The sequence below is a fragment of the Camelina sativa genome, chromosome 13 (genome assembly GCF_030686135.1).
Source record: "Camelina sativa cultivar CO46 ecotype springtype chromosome 13, ASM3068613v1".
Lineage (NCBI taxonomy): Eukaryota > Viridiplantae > Streptophyta > Magnoliopsida > Brassicales > Brassicaceae > Camelina > Camelina sativa.
This window is the reverse complement of record NC_141892.1, coordinates 20,976,232-20,993,252: the sequence shown is the minus strand read 5'-3', so window position 1 is coordinate 20,993,252 and position 17,021 is coordinate 20,976,232. Positions and strand designations below refer to the sequence as shown.

Below are 17,021 nucleotides of genomic sequence, written 5' to 3'. Positions count from 1 at the left end.
CTATAACTAGTGACTAATATCATCATTCCATAAGTTTTGTTCAAAATTTAATAATTTAAGATAATGCAACTAACTAAAAAGAGTTAATATTTTAAGAGTAATATATAAATACCTTGTTAACAAAGAATTTGGTACGTTGTGTTATCAAAACAAGATTTATTGATCTTTACTTTAGAACTGAGATAGTTTGTAATAAATTAAAGGCTGTTTACAGTAGTCAAAGCTTGGAGTAAGCGAGTTTTTGCTAGTACAAATTTTGGATTTTTTTTTATTAATGCTTATCACATTTTTCAAGCCTTCCCTGTTGCATTTTCTCCAGCTTAATAAAGAGAAGTTTCTTGGTTTCGTGTAATTAACATTTCATGTTTTGAGTAATTTGTTGGTTTTTTTTCACAAAACGATGGCTACTTCATTAATTGTTTCCTTTGGTGAAATGCTTATGGATTTTGTCCCAGACACTTCTGGTGGTTCTCCGGCTAATGTCAAACCACATTTTTCTTCATGTAATCATCATCGGATCACTCTCCACCATCTTCTTTGTTTAAATTTTTCAATTCTATATACTTTTTCTAAATGTGAGGATCTATCCACTACAAGAAAACACGGTTTTTTCGACTACAATCGGTGACTAAATGCGTAGTCGTTAAATTTAGCGACTATTTTGCGACGAATCATATATAATCGTGTTACTACAAGAAAACTCGCCATAGCCGACTACATTTTACGACTATTATTCAGTCGCTAAATTTAGCGATTATTTAGTTACTCCGTTACGACGATTTTACGACTAAATAGAAATGATCGTACTGTGGTCGCTAAATTGTGACAACATATAGTAGTCGTCAAAGTAGTCGCCATTTAACGACTACTTTACGACTAATATATAGAATTATAAACGCAGTCGTAACCTTGTCGTTATATAGTCCCTCAGTTACGACTAATTCGGTAGACGCATACAAGTCACCAATTAGGCGACTATATTGCGACAATATCGGCGGGTCGTACAGGTTGTCGCTTAGTAGTCGTTATTTAGCGACTATTATGCGACACTTTTGGTGGGTCGTAACGTAGTCGTATAAAAGTCGTAATCTGCCGGTATTAAAAATCACGTTTATTTCGTTCGGAGATTGGTGTACTTGTATTATGCGACTGATTTTTATTAGTCGCTTGGTAGTCACCAAAATTGCCTATATATACCAGCTTCACCACTTCTTCTCTCCTCACTCACCATTTCTTCTCTTCTCACTCGATCAAAACAAACACATTTGTGCAAAGTTAAAAAAAAAAATCTTCAAAAATATATATATATATATATATATATATTCTATTACTCTTGTATAATATCAGGGAATTACAATTATAGTAATTTTCGAGAGTGGATGTATAAGAGGTTCGATGAAGTGACGGGCAATTTTTCGGCGGAGTTTACAACGGGGATGGAGCAGTTCATGACATTTGCAAATAGTCAATCTCTAGCACAAAATAATGGGGGTATGTTCCACTGTCCTTGTAGTCTTTGTAAGAACGATAAATTTATGTCGGGAAACAGAATTTGGAATCATCTTTTTAGCAATGGATTTATGCCTGATTATTATATTTGGTATATACATGGGGAAGAAATCAATATGGATATAGGAACTTGATAATGTAGATAATGTAGATGTGAGTAATGTAGATGTGAGTAATGTAGTAGAAAATCTATATGTGGATATGGTGAATGATGCATTTCGTTATAATGTGGGCTTAGATGATAACTATCATGAGGGTAGTTCTCAAAATGTAGAAGAACCAATACGTAATCATTCAAAGAAATTCTACGATTTGTTAGAAGGCGCAAAAAATCCATTATACGATGGTTTCCATGAATGTCACTCACAATTATCGTTAGCTGCTCGAGTCATGCAAAATAAGGCGGAGTATAATATGAGTGAAAAGTTAGTGGATTCGGTGTGCGAAATATTGAATGAGTATTTACCAGAAGGAAACCAGGCAACGGGTTCACATTACGAGATGGAAAAATTAATGCGCAATTTAGGTCTCCCATATTATACAATTGATGTTTGTATTAACAATTGTATGATATTCTGGAAAGATGACGAAAAGCAAAAGACTTGTCTGTTTTGTGGTGCTCAAAGATGGAAGCCAAAGGATCCCCGACGTAGAACCAAAGTACCATATAGCCGTATGTGGTATCTACCTATTGCTGATAGATTGAAGAGGATGTACCAGAGCCACAAGACTGCGGCGGCGATGAGATGGCATACTGAGCACAAATCAAAGGAGGGAGAAATGTGTCATCCTTCAGATGCGGCGGAGTGGAAATATTTTCAAGAACAAAATCCTTGATTTTCAGAAGAACCCCGTAACGTTTATCTTGGATTATGTACTGATGGGTTCAATCCGTTTGGCGTGTCTCGTAATCATTCATTGTGCCCTGTGATCTTGACTCCATACAATCTACCCCCTGGTATGTGCATGAAAGAAGAGTTCTAGTTTCTTACAATTTTCAATTCTGGGCCAAATCATCCGCGAGCTAGTCTGGATATCTTCCTCCAACCTTTGATTGAGGAGTTAAAAGAGTGGTGGTCTACTTGATTCGATGCATACGATGTGTCCTTGAATGAATAATTTTAATCTAAAGGCAGCGCTAATGTGGACGATAAGTGACTTTTCGGCGTATGGCATGTTATCAGGATGGACAACCCATGGAAAATTGTCTTGTCCAGTTTGCATGGAAGATACAAAGTCGTTTTATCTCCCTAATGGAAGGAAGACGTGTTGGTTTGATTTTCATCGAAGATTTCTTCCTCACGGTCATCCATTAAGGAGGAATAAGAAAGACTTCCTCAAGGGAAAAGATGCTTCGAGAGAGTATCCACCTCAGTCATTGACGGGTGAGCAAGTTTATTACGAGCGGTTGGCTGAAGTAAAACCACCAAAAACCAAGGACGTTGGTGGAAATGGTCATGAAAAGAAGACTGCTGGCTATGGGAAGCAACACAACTGGCATAAGTTAAGCATATTATGGGAGCTGCCTTACTGGAGGGACCTCAGTCTTCGACACAATATTGATGTGATGCATACAGAGAAGAACTTTTTGGATAACATCATGTATACTCTTATGAGTGTGGAGGGTAAATCAAAAGACAACATCATGTCAAGATTGGATATACAAAAATTCTGTTCTCGGCCACAATTACATATTGATAGTGATGGTAAAGCTCCTTTCCCACCCTACACTTTGACAGAAGAAGCGAGAACAAGTTTACTAGAATGTGTCAAACATTCGGTGAAATTTCCTGATGGCTATTTGTCAGATCTAGCTAGTTGTGTTGATATGGAAAATAGAAAGTTTTCAGGAATGAAGAGTCATGACTGTCATGTTTTTATGGAACGACTACTTCCATTTATATTTGTAGAACTCCTAGATCGGAACATCCACCTTGCATTATCAGGTATTAATTAATTTCATATATATACCTATATTTATAAAGTCATTTAATAGTAATTTTAAAGTAATTAACCCCAATATTTTGCATTGTATATTGTAGGGCTTGGGGCATTTTTCCGGGACTTATGTGCGAGAACTTTGCATAAAAGTCGCATTCAAATTCTAAAACAGAACATAATTCAGATCCTATGCAATTTGGAAAAGATATTTCCACCATCATTTTTCAACGTGATGGAGCATCTGCCTATACATGTCCCCTACGAAGCTGAATTAGGAGGCCCTGTCCAATATAGGTGTACGTATCCTTTTGAAAGGTTTTTTAAAAAATTGAAAGGAAAAGCAAAGAACAAAAGATATGCATCCGGATCAATTGTTGAATCTTATATCAATGACGAGATTGCTTATTTCTCAGAGCACTACTTCGCCGCAAATATACAAACAAAATCAAGGTAAATTCTAAAATCAATCAAGGTAGATAAAACTGTTATCATTTATTTGAAAGTCATTTACTTTTCTCATTCGGTCAGGTTAACACAATTTGATCAAGGTGAAGCCCATGAATATCATGTCCCTGGAGTACCTCCAATATTTACTCACATCAGCCGTCCAAGTGGAGAAATGAATGAAATATGGCTGTCTGAAAGAGACTATCAATGTGCACATGCATATATTTTACAGAATTGTGACTATTTTCAGCTAATTGAGAGGTATATAATTAAGTTTATATCGATTAAGTAAAATAAAATTTATTATATATATAATCCACACAAAATTTCTCATATATTTGTGTTGGTCTTGTATATATAGTATGTTCGAGGATTTTATTGGTGCAAAATATCCAGGACTTTCAGAAAAAGAACTCTCCACTAAAAGAGCAGAAGAATATCATCTATGGGTTAAAGAATATGTCTTTATATAATACTTATTAAAAATATTTTTATTATATATTATAAATAATTTACATATATGCAGGTTTCTTACTGGAACGCCACAAATCCATTTCCTACCTGGGTTCAAGAGATAGTGCATGGACCTTTGAACAAGGTCAAAACATGGCCAATGTATTTTACAAGAGGCTACTTGTTTCATACACGTGATCATGGTGTTGGACGAAAGACTTATAACTGTGGAGTTTGTGTTAAAGATGAAAATTACACTGATCCATTCTCGTCGTGATGCTGAGGTTGCTGCTCGTGATGCAGAGCTTGCTGCCCGTGAAGCACTACATTTCCAAGCTGTGGCTGAGCAGAAGGACAAGTTAGAGTATTTGTCCTTAGTGGAGAAGTATCTGCGCAAAACTGACCCGGCCTTTATGGAGTTTTTGAAGACTCAGTCAGCTGAAGCAACCACAAAGCCACTCTCAACCACACTTCCTGCAACAGTTCCACCTTCAAATCCGGTTCCTTCTCCATCTCCAAACAGTGATGCTTTTTAGGTTAACTTCTCACCCTCCAATTTCATAGATCTAACTAATGAGCTTGTCTCTTTTGTTGAGCTTGTCTCTTTTGTTGAACTTGACTCTTTTGTTGAGACACATGTATACTGGTATGCATTTGTCTCTTTTGGTTTGTATATTTGTCTTGTGAGAAACTTGGTATGCATTTGTCTCTTTTGGTTTGTATTATGAATCATCGGTTAATATGAATTTATTGTCTCAATCTTGTTTTTGTTGTATTTACAATATTGGTTTCATAATATTTTGAGAAACTGGTACCAATTTCAATTTAAAACATTTACAAATTTGTTATCCACAAAACATTAGGCGCTAAACAGATGTAATTTGGGGCATAATAGAATAGTAGCCAAATAGTCGTAAATCAATAGCAAGTATGTTATGACTACTTTACGACTACAAGCAAAATTAATGTATATCATGATTAGTCGTAAATCCGTCGTAACCGAGTCTTCAAATGTTACGACTACACTACGACTCCTTTACGACTGCCTATATAACTGCTGGTTAATCGTAACTCTGTCGTATCGTAGTCGTAACTATTTACGACTCTGTTACGACTATTTTTACGAGTACGGAATTTTGTCGTAAAGTAGTCGTTAAATAACGACTATTTTTACGACTAATTCTTTTACCGACTAAGGACTTATGACTATACGTTTTAGTCGTAACTGAGTCGTAAACAGAGAATTAGCGACTGCTTAAAGACTCTTACTGCAGTCGGGAATTGGCTGTTTTCTTGTAGTGTGTATTAGTCGCTAATTTGCGACAAAAATATTGTGTCGCTAAATTAGTCGCTAAATGGCGACTAAAAGCGACGAAGCAAGGAAGTTGTGAATGTTGTCGTAAAATAGTCGCTGATTTAGCGACTAATTGTGTAGATGCTCGTGTTGTCGTAAATTTGGCGACTATTTTGCGACATTTGAGGCGGGTCGCAAAATTTTGTCGCACATTAGTCGCTAATTTAGCGACTGATTGAGTAGTTGCTATTTTGTCGTAAATTTGGTGACTATTTTGCAACAAAAGTTTGCGACCCGCCGCAAATGTCGCAAAATAGTCTCTAAAAGTTGGTTTAAAACACGTTTTTAGCAATCCAGAGTAGGTGTACCTGTATTTGGTGACTACGTGATATAGTCACTTTTTAGTCGCTAAATATGCCTACATAAACTGAGCTCACCAAACGTTTTTTTCACTCACAGAAACACACAAAGCAACACCACAAAAAAACGAGATCATAGAGATTTATAATAATGTCAGGAAGTTACAATTATAGTAATTTCCGGGAGTGGATGTACAAGAGGATCGATGAGGTGACGGAAAATTTTACAGAAGAGTTCAGAGCCGGGATGGAGCAGTTCATGCAATTTGCAAATAGCCAGCCTTTTGCACAAGAAAACGGGGATAAGTTTTTTTGCCCTTGTAGTAGGTGCAAAAACGAGAAGCGTTTTCTAGGACTAGAATTTGGAATCATGTTTTTAGTTTTGGGTTTATGCCAGATCATTATGTTTGGTATAAGCATGGGGAAGAAATAAATATGGATATAGGAACGAGTACCGTTGATCGGACATTTATTAGTGGGAGTGAGGAAGTGGGTAATGTAATAGAAGATAGATATGTGGATATGGTGAATGATGCATTTCCTTCTAATGTGGGTTTTGATGATAACTATCAATGGGATGGGGGTTATAAGAGTGTAGAAGAACCAATACTTAACCATTCAAAAAAATTTTATGACTTGTTAGAAGGTGCAAAAAATCCAATATATGATGGTTGTCGTGAAGGTCACTCACAATTATCTTTAGCTGCTAGAGTTATGCAAAATAAGGCAGTTATAATATGAGTGAAAAGTTAGTGGATTTCAGTATGTGAAATGTTGAGTGATTATTTACCAGAAGGAAACCAGACTACGGGTTCTCATTACGAGACAGAGAAATTGATGCGCAATTTAGGACTCCCATATCATACAATTGATGTTTGTATAAGCAATTGTATGTTATTCTAGAAAGATGACAAAAAGGAAGAAAAATGTTTGTTTTGTGATGCACCAAGATGGAAGCCTAAGAATGACCGACGCAGAACCAAAGTACCATATAGTCGTATGTGGTACTTACCTATTAGTGATAGACTGAAGAGAATGTATCAGAGTCACAAGACTGAAGCAGCAATGAGATGTCATGCTGAGCACCATGCAAAGGTGGGAGAAATGAGTCATCCATCTGATGCAGCGGAGTAGAAGTATTTTCAAGAACAAAATCCTCAATTTGCTGAAGAACCCGTAACGTGTATCTGGGATTGTGTACTGATGGGTTCAATCCATTTGGGATGTCTCGTCACCATTCGTTATGGCCAGTGATGTTGACGCCATATAGTCTACCCCCTGGTATGTGCATGGATACTGAGTACTTGTTTCTTACAATTCTAAATTCTGGTCCAAACCATCCGCGAGCTAGTCTTGATGTCTTTCTCCAACCTCTTATTGATGAGTTAAAAGAGTTGTGGTCTACTGGAGTCGATGCATATGATGTGTCCTTGGACCAAAATTTCAACCTAAAAGCAGTACTGATCTGGACGATAAGCGACTTTCCTGTGTATGGCATGTTATCTGGATGGACAACACATGGTAAATTAGCTTGCCCAGTTTGCATGGACGATATAAAGTCTTTTTATCTACCTAATGGAAGGAATACATGTTGGTTTGATTGTCATCAGAGATTTCTTCCTCCTGATCATCCTCTGAGGAGGAATAAAAAAGACTTCCTAAAGGGAAAAGACGCTACAAGAGAGTATCCACCAGAGTCCTTGACCGGTGAGCAAGTTTATCATGAGCGGTTGAATTCTGTAAATCCACCAAGAACCAAGGACGTCGGTGGAAATGGTCATGAAAGGAAGATGCATGGATATGGAAAGCACCATAACTGGCACAAGGAAAGCATTTTATGGTCGCTACCGTATTGGACGGACCTTAATCTTCGACATAATATTGATGTGATGCATACAGAGAAGATTTTTTTGGACAACATAATGTACACTCTTATGCGTGTGAAAGGTAAATCAAAAGATTTCGTCATGTCAAGATTGGATATAGCAAAGTTCTGTTCTTGGCCACACTTACATCTTGATAGTAGGGGTAAAGCACCTTTCCCGCCCTATACATTGACAGACGAAGCCAAAAAAAGCTTATTGGAATGTGTGAAATACTCGGTTAAATTCCCAGATGGCTATTCGGCAGACTTAGCTAGTTGTGTTGATATGGAAAATGGAAAGTTTTCAGGCATGAAGAGCCATGACTGCGATGTTTTCATGGAGCGGTTACTTCCATTTATCTTTGCAGAACTCCTTAACCGGAATGTCCACCTTGCGTTCTCAGATATATTAATTAATTATTTAAAGTTCTATATATATATATATATATATGAAGTGAGTAAAGGTTTCTCCGTAATTAATGTGATGAAGTTTGAATAAATATAATATTGCAGGGGTTGGAGCATTTTTCCGGGACTTATGCTTAAGAACTTTGCAAACAAGTCGACTTCAAATTCTAAAACAGAACATTGTTTTAATCCTTTGCAATTTGGAAAAGATATTTCCACCCTCCTTTTTTGATGTGATGGAGCACCTGCCTATACATCTTCCCTACGAAGCTGAACTGGGAGGCCCTGTCCAATATAGGTGGATGTATCCTTTTGAAAGGTTTTTCAAAAAATTGAAAGGAAAAACAAAGAACAAAAGATATGCGGCAGGATCAATTGTTGAATCATATATCAATGACGAGATTGCTTATTTCTCTGAGCACTACTTTGCTGCGAACATACAAACAAAATCAAGGTGAGCAATTAAGAGTGAATATTTTTAAAGTGATATTTAATTTAATAGTCATAATAATAATTTTTTAATTTTATGGTCAGGGTTAACAAGATTTGATGAAGGTGACGCGTTTGAATATCATGTCCCTGGAGTACCCACTATATTTACTCAAGTTGGCCATCCCAGTGGAGAAATAAATGAAATATGGCTTTCAGGTGATGACTATCGTTACACACACGCATATGTTTTACGGAATTGTGACTATTTTCAACCAATTGAGAGGTATATAATTAGTTACATGTCACAAACTATTTACATTTTAAGATATCTAATTCCACTATATTTTCTCATATACATTTGTGGCGATCTGGTCTTTCTATATTTAGTATGTTCGAGGATTATATTTCGGCAAAATATCCAGGACTTAGCGAGAAAGAACTCTCCGCGAAAAGAGCTGATGAATATCATTCATGGGTTAAACAATATGTATGTTAAATAATTTTTCGTGATATACCTATTTTACTTATTGTTATTATTTAAAATAACGGGACTTATATGCAGGTTACTTATTGGAACGCCTCCAATCCATTTCCTACTTGGGTTAAAGAAATTGTCTATGGACCTTTAAACAATGCTAAAACATGGCCAATGTATTTTACAAGAGGTTATTTGTTTCATACAGAGAATCACGATGCTGGACGAAAGACATGTAACTATGGGGTCTCTCTTAAAGGTGAAAATTATGTGAACGCATCTGATGCTGCAGATTTCTACGGGACATTAACTGATATCATAGAACTTGAGTATGAGGGGATGCTTGGGTTGAAGATCACACTATTTAAGTACAAGTGGTATGACCCTGTTATTGGTAGAGGCACTCGCAGAAGTAATGGTGGCGTTGTAGACGTTCTTTCATCCAGAAAGTACAATAAATATGAACCATTTATTCTAGGTATGTATATAATTTTCCACATTAATTATATATTATCACTATTACCTTTTATATATAATATGTGTAACCTTTACACGTTGATTGCAAAAGAGCATCTCAAGCCCATCAAGTTTGTTATATTCTGTACCCATACATAAAGAAACCGAAGCATTTGTGGCTCAATGTTCTAAAAGTAAATCCGAGGGGAAATATTTCTGGAGAACCAACTCTTTGGCAAACAGAAACTGATGATGATGTATTGATCACTACAGTTGAAGATGTCATAGTAGACAATTTGGAAAAAGGAGACCCAATAAATCTCGATTATGATGTTGCAGACGCGAAACCTGAAGATGAATTTATGTGTAATTTATCGTCTTCGGATGATGAAGAAGAAGATGACAAAGAACCCTGATATATAAAATAAATTATGTATAAGATATGTAAAATAATTTACTGTTTAATAAACATTTGGAAGACATTGTTAATTTCTTTAAGATTATTGTTTTATACAATAAGTATAAATTTTTTTTGTGTCATAAAAAAAAATTTAACAATTTGACTTTGGGGTTACTCGAACCCAGGTCTGATGATATTAATCAGGGTACATTAACCATCTGAACCAAATCCTTTTTTGTGAATATAAACAAAATGTATTGGTTATATTGTGTAACACTCCTCTTATATTTTGGGCAAAAGAAATTTGGGCCCAACAACATTTCGATCTGATCCATCAAAATCGATCTGAGACAAACCTATTCCTAAACCTAAACCTAAAACATTCGATCTCTCCTTCTTCCTCACTTCCTCATCTCCTTCTTCCATTAACCCTAAATCAATCCATCAATTCGATCCATCTCCTTCTTCTTCAATCTACCTTCTTCGATACATCATCCTTCTTTCTCAATCTAACCCTAACCCTAAACCTTCTTCGATTCATCTCCTTCTTCCTCAATCGATCCATCTTCTATGTCGTCGAATCCTGCTGTTAAGAAAACCAAAAAGAGAAAGGTTGCACCCAACCTTTCTCAGAGAGCCGGACCCTCTAACCAACCCCCACCCGTCGTTAGAAGACCCAACCCTCTTCCACCTCAGTACAATTTCACGCCAACGGCTCGAATTCCTTCCCCGTTCACGCCCCAAGAGCAACAACATTTCCGGAACTTCCCACCGCCACAGACGCTTTTCCAGAACTCATCCAATCAAGTTCCTGATCCGCCCATTTCGACACCTGAGGTTCAGAACAATACTGCTCACATGCCAGAGGATCATCTGCTATCTCCAACGCAGCACTCTCATGGTCATAGTCAACAACCGTCTTCTCCCGGTAACAACTACGAGCCTCAACTCCAGGATGAGCCAATGCAATCTCTAACTGCCCTGCTAATGATGCCTGGCCGTGAGAAGTTTACGACTGTTCTCTCTCCCATACAGTTGGAGAAGACGACTTGGTAATGTTTCTAGCTTTGGTTTGATGTAGAATTCGATTTAATTGCTTTGGTTTGGTGCAAGCAATTGGTTTGTCATACTTAGGATGTCTTTGGTTCTCATAGTTTGCGGATTGAATTCTTTTGTTGCTTTAAATTGGTTTGTCTGATTGAAAGTTTCAATCTCGTTGCTTTCAATCTCTTTTGTTATGTAGAAAACTCACACTTGGGATCCATTGATAACAGGAACCGTTCAAGAACATTTCAACACCATCTGTAACCGTCGGATGAAGGGCATGGTTAGCGATGCAAAGACGTCTCGAATTAAACCTTCATGGATTGAAGGTACTCTCTGGCAAGAGATGGTTGATAATTGGGATACTGAAGAACAACAACAAAGGAGTTCAACCTATTCCAAATGTCGTTTGTCTGACCGTAATGGTCTAGGTCCTCACATCCACTTATCAGGACCCAAGTCATATAGAGAAATCCAAGATGATCTGGTTAAGTCATTTCTAATTTGTTAGTTACATTTATATCCTTTCTATATTTAAACACTTTCATAACCATTCTTTATTTTGTAACATTGTAGGAAGAAGAGTTGGGAAAAGAGGTCAGTATGGGTGAAGTTTTTTTCAAAACACATACAAAGCCGGATGGTTCTTATGTGGATGGCAAGGCAGAGAAAATTCATCAAGCTTATCAGCAGAAGTTGCAGGAGAAGATGGTTGAGCTTGAGGCAGATTCAAGCCTTTCAGATGGTACTTCACACCGTCGAGAGCTCACCACCGATGAATGTACTGCCATCTTCCTTGAGGTTAAGTACCATTTCTATTCGATCATGAATTTGTTTTGCTCTTTATTTACAGTTTTTCTTTTTGGTAAAAACAGTGCACTGAGAAGGATTCACGAGGAACTCCTTATGGTCTTGGAAGCCTCAAAGCTAATCTTGGCAAGGGCAAGCAACAATCACAAACCGAAGCCTTTCTTACATTGCAAGAGCAACTCAAGGAAGCCCAACGACAAATTGAAATTCAGGCGACTCTCAATGCTGAAGCTGCTGCTCAAGAAAAAGAGACTGCTCGAGAAAAAGAGACTTCTCTCCTTGTGGCTGAGCAAAAGAATGAGATCAAAGAGTTGTCGTTGATGGCAAAGTTTACGCGCGACACTAATCCAGCCTACCTGGAGTTTATAGCCTCTCAATCAGCTGAGGAGGACAATCAACATTCACCAACAACATGATCAACTCCAATATGGTTCCTATATTCTCTTTAACTCATGAACCAAGTTCTTTTGTTCAGTTTGTATGTGTTATAAACTCTTTCTCTCTTTGGTTTTGGTTTGATTTCTGTTTTGGACTAATGTATTTTCTGGTTTCAATAAAATTATGGTTATTTATATAATGTGTTTTCATTAGATTTTGGACTTGTATATTATGTTTGTCCTCCATTTCATTAATTTCAGGATTAATATCAGGATTACAAAACAGTAATAACCAGTTAATTTTATTATTTTCTAAAACAAAATTGTCGTTATGTAGTCGTCATTTAGACAGAACATTGTCGCTAGGTTGTCGTTAAATAGTCGTGAAATATGACGACTATTTAACGACAACCTAGTATTGTAATTTTATTCATGTAACAAAGTCGTAACTTCGTTGTAAATTAGTCGTCATATTTAACGATTATTACACGACAACTACTAATACAGTCGTACACTAGTCGTCAAATTGTCACTAAATTTCGTTACTACATAACGACGACGTGACCACAATTTACTGACAACAATGTATAGTCGTTAAATAGTCGTTATCTGAAAGATAAGTTGTTTATTTAACTCCTATTGTACTTATTGTTATTGCAGTTACTAGGGTGGCTCGTAGCAACTCCATTTTTCTTCATTTCGCTTTACGTAGTGTTGCTGCCATGTTTCAAAATACTGGTCCGCAAGTTTGGCGCCGCTTCTTCAACCCCAAAGCTACCTACAAGTATGGAGACAGAGCTGAACCCAAAGCCAAGAGATGCTTAAATTCAACAAGAGTTAGAAAACCTCACTGTTGTTTTTATCAATACGAAGCCCTTAAATTCTAACATCAAGCTGCGTAGACTAATGTATAGAGTATACACACTTGCATTGTCAAATCCTCACACTCTTGTTTGTAAACTCTTTCGGAAATGTTAGTAACCAAAATTATTGGTGGTTACATGTAAACGTCTAAACTCGACAGGTCCATACATAAGCATGAAGTCATATCAAGATTCACATTTTCTTCTCCAATTCTTAATTTCCATCCAAATTTCATGAGATTCATTTTATAGATTGGATTTAACAGCCCACAATATTTGGTTCATTAATTTTCAAGTTGTGTCTAATATTTTGGTCTCAAGAACATGGTTTTGTATACTCTGTCTGCGTGTGAGGATCAAACGGTTGTCAAAGCAAATATCAAAACTATTACAACTATAAAATATGATAGGAATGGGATCTACAGTTCAGCTTTTACCGAAGGAATCATATTTTTCTTACCGAATCTGTCTCAAGCCTAAGTTGCAATATTAAGATCATAAGATTTAATAATATAATAATATTAAACATATTACAATTATAAAAACTTTAAAAAATAATATTTAAATTGCAAATTTAAAAAATTTATAATAAAATTCAAAATACAATACCAAATTTTTATGAAAAAAAAATATTTTAAATAAATAAAAGAAAAAAACCAAACAAACATATTACTTAATTAATTAAAGCTCACAAACATTTTATTTAATTAATACATAGTTTAATGTCCAAATTTATTCCATATATTCTCAATCAAATCTTCCTTTAATTTGTGATGTGCTTGTCTATCACGAATTCTTGTATGACCATCACTTAAACCCTCTAGATTTGAAGCCATATTTACTGAAAACGTATGATCCGTAGAGGATCAGGTTCCATCTTCTTGTTGGAATTCTTGTTCGTCATAAAGTGTGTATGAATTTCGTTCATCTTCGACAATCATATTATGGAGTATGAGACATGCTCTCATAATATATGCAATTTTACCCTTCGCCCATAAAAGAGATGGATTTTTAATCATGGTGAATCTAGATTTTAGGACTCCAAATGCAAGCTCAACATCTTTTCGTGCACCTTCTTGACGTTCTGCAAACACGCGATTTTTCGGGTGTTGTTGTTGTGGGATTGATTTAACAAATGTCACCCATTCGGGGTAAATACCATCCGTCAGATAGTAAGCCAAATTATACTCACTTCCGTTGACATAGTACGTAATTTCGGGAGCTCGACCGTAAATAATGTCGTTAAATATTGGTGATTGAAACATTTAAATCGTTACAAGTACCTGGAGCTCCAAAAAATGCCATATCCAGAGATCTTTTGAAGCTACCACCTCCAAAACAATTGTCGGTTTACTGGTGCCTCATGAATACATTCCTTTCCAAGCGGTTGGGCAATTTTTCCACTTCCAATGCTTACAGTCGATGCTTCCAACCATCCCGGGAAAACCCTGCTGTTCTCCATAAAAGAGTAGCCTTTCAAGATCCTCTGGTGTGGGTCGGCGTAGGTATTCAGTGCCAAACAAGTCAACTATGCCGACGACAAAATGTTCCAAACATTTACGAGCAGTCGATTTAGCAAGACGCATATATTCGTCAACCGAGTCCGACCCAATTCCATATGCTAATAGTCTAATTGCTGCAGTACATTGTTGTAGCGGTGTTAAACCATTCCGGAAGGTTGCATCCTTTTTTGGTTGAAAATATGGAACTTCTTCACTGAGACGATTCACAATACACAAGAACAATGACTTGTTCATTCGAAACCGTCTGCGAAATTGCCTCTCCGTGTAAGTCGGATTATCCGTAAAATAATCGTTCCACAAGCGTTCGTGCCCTTCTTCCTGTTTTCTATCGATATATGTACGTTTATTCCTTTCGGCCGGAATTTCCTCTTCAGCAGCTTCAAATTGATGGTCAAAAGATGGCTACTCCATTAATTGTTTCCTTTGGTGAAATGCTTATCGACTTTGTCCCTGACACTTCTGGTGTATCTTTAGCTGAATCCACAGGTTTTCTCAAAGCCCCTGGTGGTGGTCCGGCTAATGTTGCTTGTGCCATCACAAAACTCGGTGGCAAATCTTTTCTTATGTTAGAATATTATGCATAGCCTGTAGAGAGTGATGTGTGATGTTTTTTTTTTCAGTTTGGTGATGATGAGTTTGGAAACATGTTGGTTAACATATTGAAAAAGAATGGTGTGAACAGTGAAGGTGTTTGCTTTGACACCAATGCAAGAACTGCACTGGCCTTTGTGACATTGAAAAAAGATGGTGAGAGAGAGTTCATGTTTTACAGGAACCCCAGTGCTGATATGCTCTTGAAAGAATCTGAACTCAACAAGGATCTTATCAAGAAAGCTAAGATTTTCCACTATGGTTCTATTAGTTTGATCTCTGAGCCATGTAGAACCGCTCACATGGCGGCTATGAAAACTGCAAAGGATGCTGGAGTTTTGCTCTCTTATGACCCGAATGTTAGGTTGCCTCTTTGGCCTTCCACCGAAGCTGCAATTGAGGTCATCAAGAGTATTTGGAATGAGGCTGATATTATCAAGGTGTATATATATGTTTGTTTTGTTGTAAATGATGTGTTCTGTTTTGGTGATCTTAGTGTTGAGTTTGGTGTGATTAGGTAAGTGATGATGAGGTAACGTTTCTCACACGTGGAGATGCAGAGAAGGATGATGTTGTTTTGTCTCTCATGCATGATAAGCTTAAGCTTCTTATTGTAACTGATGGAGAGAAAGGTTGCAGATACTACACAAAGGTAACTAATTAAAAGGAATCAGATTTGATATGATTGTTCCTTACTAGAGTGATCTGAAGACTGGTGAAATTGCAGAAATTTGAAGGGAGAGTGCCTGGATACGCTGTGAAAGCAGTTGATACAACTGGAGCTGGTGATTCTTTTGTTGGTTCATTTCTTGTCTCATTGGGAAAAGACGGTTCCATACTCGATGTACGTTTAAGTTTTAACTGCAAATATTTTGATGACCGTTTTGAGGTTTTAGATTAGGCATATAGTGAATATTTTAGTTTTTGGGTGATTGGAGTAAATGTGAGTATTGCAGGATGAAGGGAAGCTGAAGGAAGCTCTAGCCTTTGCAAATGCATGTGGAGCCGTGTGTACAACTCAGAAAGGAGCTATTCCTGCACTTCCAACTCCATCTGATGCTCAACAGCTCATGACATCTATTAGTGAATTGTAATGATAGCTCATTGTGGAGAGTGAGAAGTGTTCTCTCCTTCCGAACTGATTTATGTGAGAAATAGCCCTACTGCGAGGCGTAAGCCAGCGAGGAAGGACTCATATTCGGCTTCATTGTTTGATGCACTGAAAGCCAAGCGAAATGACTGCTCGACTATTTCTCCAGTAGGAGAAGTGAGACGGACCCCAATTCCTGCTCCCGATCTGGAAGATGCTCCATCTACATGCAATGTCCATGGGACCTCGATATTGTCATTGACCGTAGAGGCTAGTGGGAGTTCGATCAGGAAGTCTGCCAGCACTTGTGCCTTAGCACAGGTTCGAGTCCGGAACTCGATGTCTTATTCACTCAGCTCGACAGACCATTTAGCTAATCTCCCAGACTGGCTTGGACTATGCAACACCGTCTGAAGTGGTTGCGTCGTTAGGATTATGATTGTATGGGACTGAAAGTAAGGTCGCAGTTTTCTAGCCGAAGTAACTACTGCTAAGGCCAATTTTTCCATCATGTGATACCTGGACTCTGCCTCAGTAAACGACTTACTGACATAAAAAATTGGTCGCTGCTCCCCCCTTTCTTCCCGAACCAAGACTCCACTTACTGCGCTGTCAGAAACAGCTACGTAAAGGAAAAGTGGCTCTCCGAACTCAGGTTTAGCCAAGACCGGAGGTTCAGACAGGT

At 37.3% G+C, this 17,021-nt stretch overlaps 4 protein-coding genes and 1 pseudogene across 4 annotated transcripts; 4 read left to right on the top strand and 1 right to left on the bottom strand.

Moving 5' to 3' along the window:
• Positions 1–1,340: 1,340 nt before the first annotated feature.
• On the top strand, positions 1,341–2,267 carry LOC147929799 (uncharacterized; annotated as a pseudogene).
• A 3,887-nt stretch (positions 2,268–6,154) lies between these two features.
• LOC147929798 (uncharacterized) lies at positions 6,155–10,163 on the top strand. The gene is made up of 12 exons (XM_087480722.1): positions 6,155–6,326; positions 6,401–6,552; positions 6,907–7,133; positions 7,175–7,284; positions 7,396–7,833; positions 7,951–8,263; positions 8,381–8,457; positions 8,810–8,990; positions 9,095–9,194; positions 9,270–9,660; positions 9,912–10,004; positions 10,159–10,163. Exons 1-12 carry the CDS (start codon positions 6,155–6,157, stop codon positions 10,161–10,163), a joined length of 2,259 nt encoding a protein of 752 aa, XP_087336848.1.
• A 1,155-nt stretch (positions 10,164–11,318) lies between these two features.
• On the top strand, positions 11,319–12,469 carry LOC104738351 (uncharacterized). The gene is made up of 2 exons (XM_087480305.1): positions 11,319–11,883; positions 11,958–12,469. The coding sequence occupies exons 1-2, from the start codon at positions 11,686–11,688 to the stop codon at positions 12,306–12,308; spliced, it is 549 nt and encodes a 182-aa protein (XP_087336431.1). The 5' UTR covers positions 11,319–11,685; the 3' UTR covers positions 12,309–12,469.
• Positions 12,470–14,493: 2,024 nt separating this feature from the next.
• Positions 14,494–15,190, bottom strand: LOC147929797 (uncharacterized). Its single transcript, XM_087480721.1, has 2 exons — positions 15,113–15,190; positions 14,494–15,057 (listed from the first exon to the last, which is right to left on the bottom strand). The coding sequence occupies exons 1-2, from the start codon at positions 15,188–15,190 to the stop codon at positions 14,494–14,496; spliced, it is 642 nt and encodes a 213-aa protein (XP_087336847.1).
• Positions 15,191–15,542: 352 nt separating this feature from the next.
• On the top strand, positions 15,543–16,340 carry LOC104738350 (putative fructokinase-5). Its single transcript, XM_087482305.1, has 4 exons — positions 15,543–15,686; positions 15,764–15,898; positions 15,974–16,090; positions 16,203–16,340. Exons 1-4 carry the CDS (start codon positions 15,549–15,551, stop codon positions 16,338–16,340), a joined length of 528 nt encoding a protein of 175 aa, XP_087338431.1. The 5' UTR covers positions 15,543–15,548.
• The last annotated feature ends 681 nt before the right edge of the window (positions 16,341–17,021 follow it).

Coding starts and splice junctions, on each gene's coding strand:
- LOC104738350 (XM_087482305.1), top strand. CDS start 15,549: ATGGCGGCTATGAAAACTGCAAAGGATGCTGGAGTTTTGCTCTCTTAT. Junction 15,687..15,763: donor ATGAGGCTGATATTATCAAG/GTGTATATATAT, acceptor TGGTGTGATTAG/GTAAGTGATGATGAGGTAAC. Junction 15,899..15,973: donor GTTGCAGATACTACACAAAG/GTAACTAATTAA, acceptor GTGAAATTGCAG/AAATTTGAAGGGAGAGTGCC.
- LOC147929798 (XM_087480722.1), top strand. CDS start 6,155: ATGTCAGGAAGTTACAATTATAGTAATTTCCGGGAGTGGATGTACAAG. Junction 8,991..9,094: donor TATTTTCAACCAATTGAGAG/GTATATAATTAG, acceptor TTCTATATTTAG/TATGTTCGAGGATTATATTT. Junction 9,195..9,269: donor ATTCATGGGTTAAACAATAT/GTATGTTAAATA, acceptor ACTTATATGCAG/GTTACTTATTGGAACGCCTC.
- LOC147929797 (XM_087480721.1), bottom strand. CDS start 15,190: ATGGCACAAGCAACATTAGCCGGACCACCACCAGGGGCTTTGAGAAAA. Junction 15,058..15,112: donor CAGCTAAAGATACACCAGAA/GTGTCAGGGACA, acceptor TTAATGGAGTAG/CCATCTTTTGACCATCAATT.
- LOC104738351 (XM_087480305.1), top strand. CDS start 11,686: ATGGGTGAAGTTTTTTTCAAAACACATACAAAGCCGGATGGTTCTTAT. Junction 11,884..11,957: donor GTACTGCCATCTTCCTTGAG/GTTAAGTACCAT, acceptor TGGTAAAAACAG/TGCACTGAGAAGGATTCACG.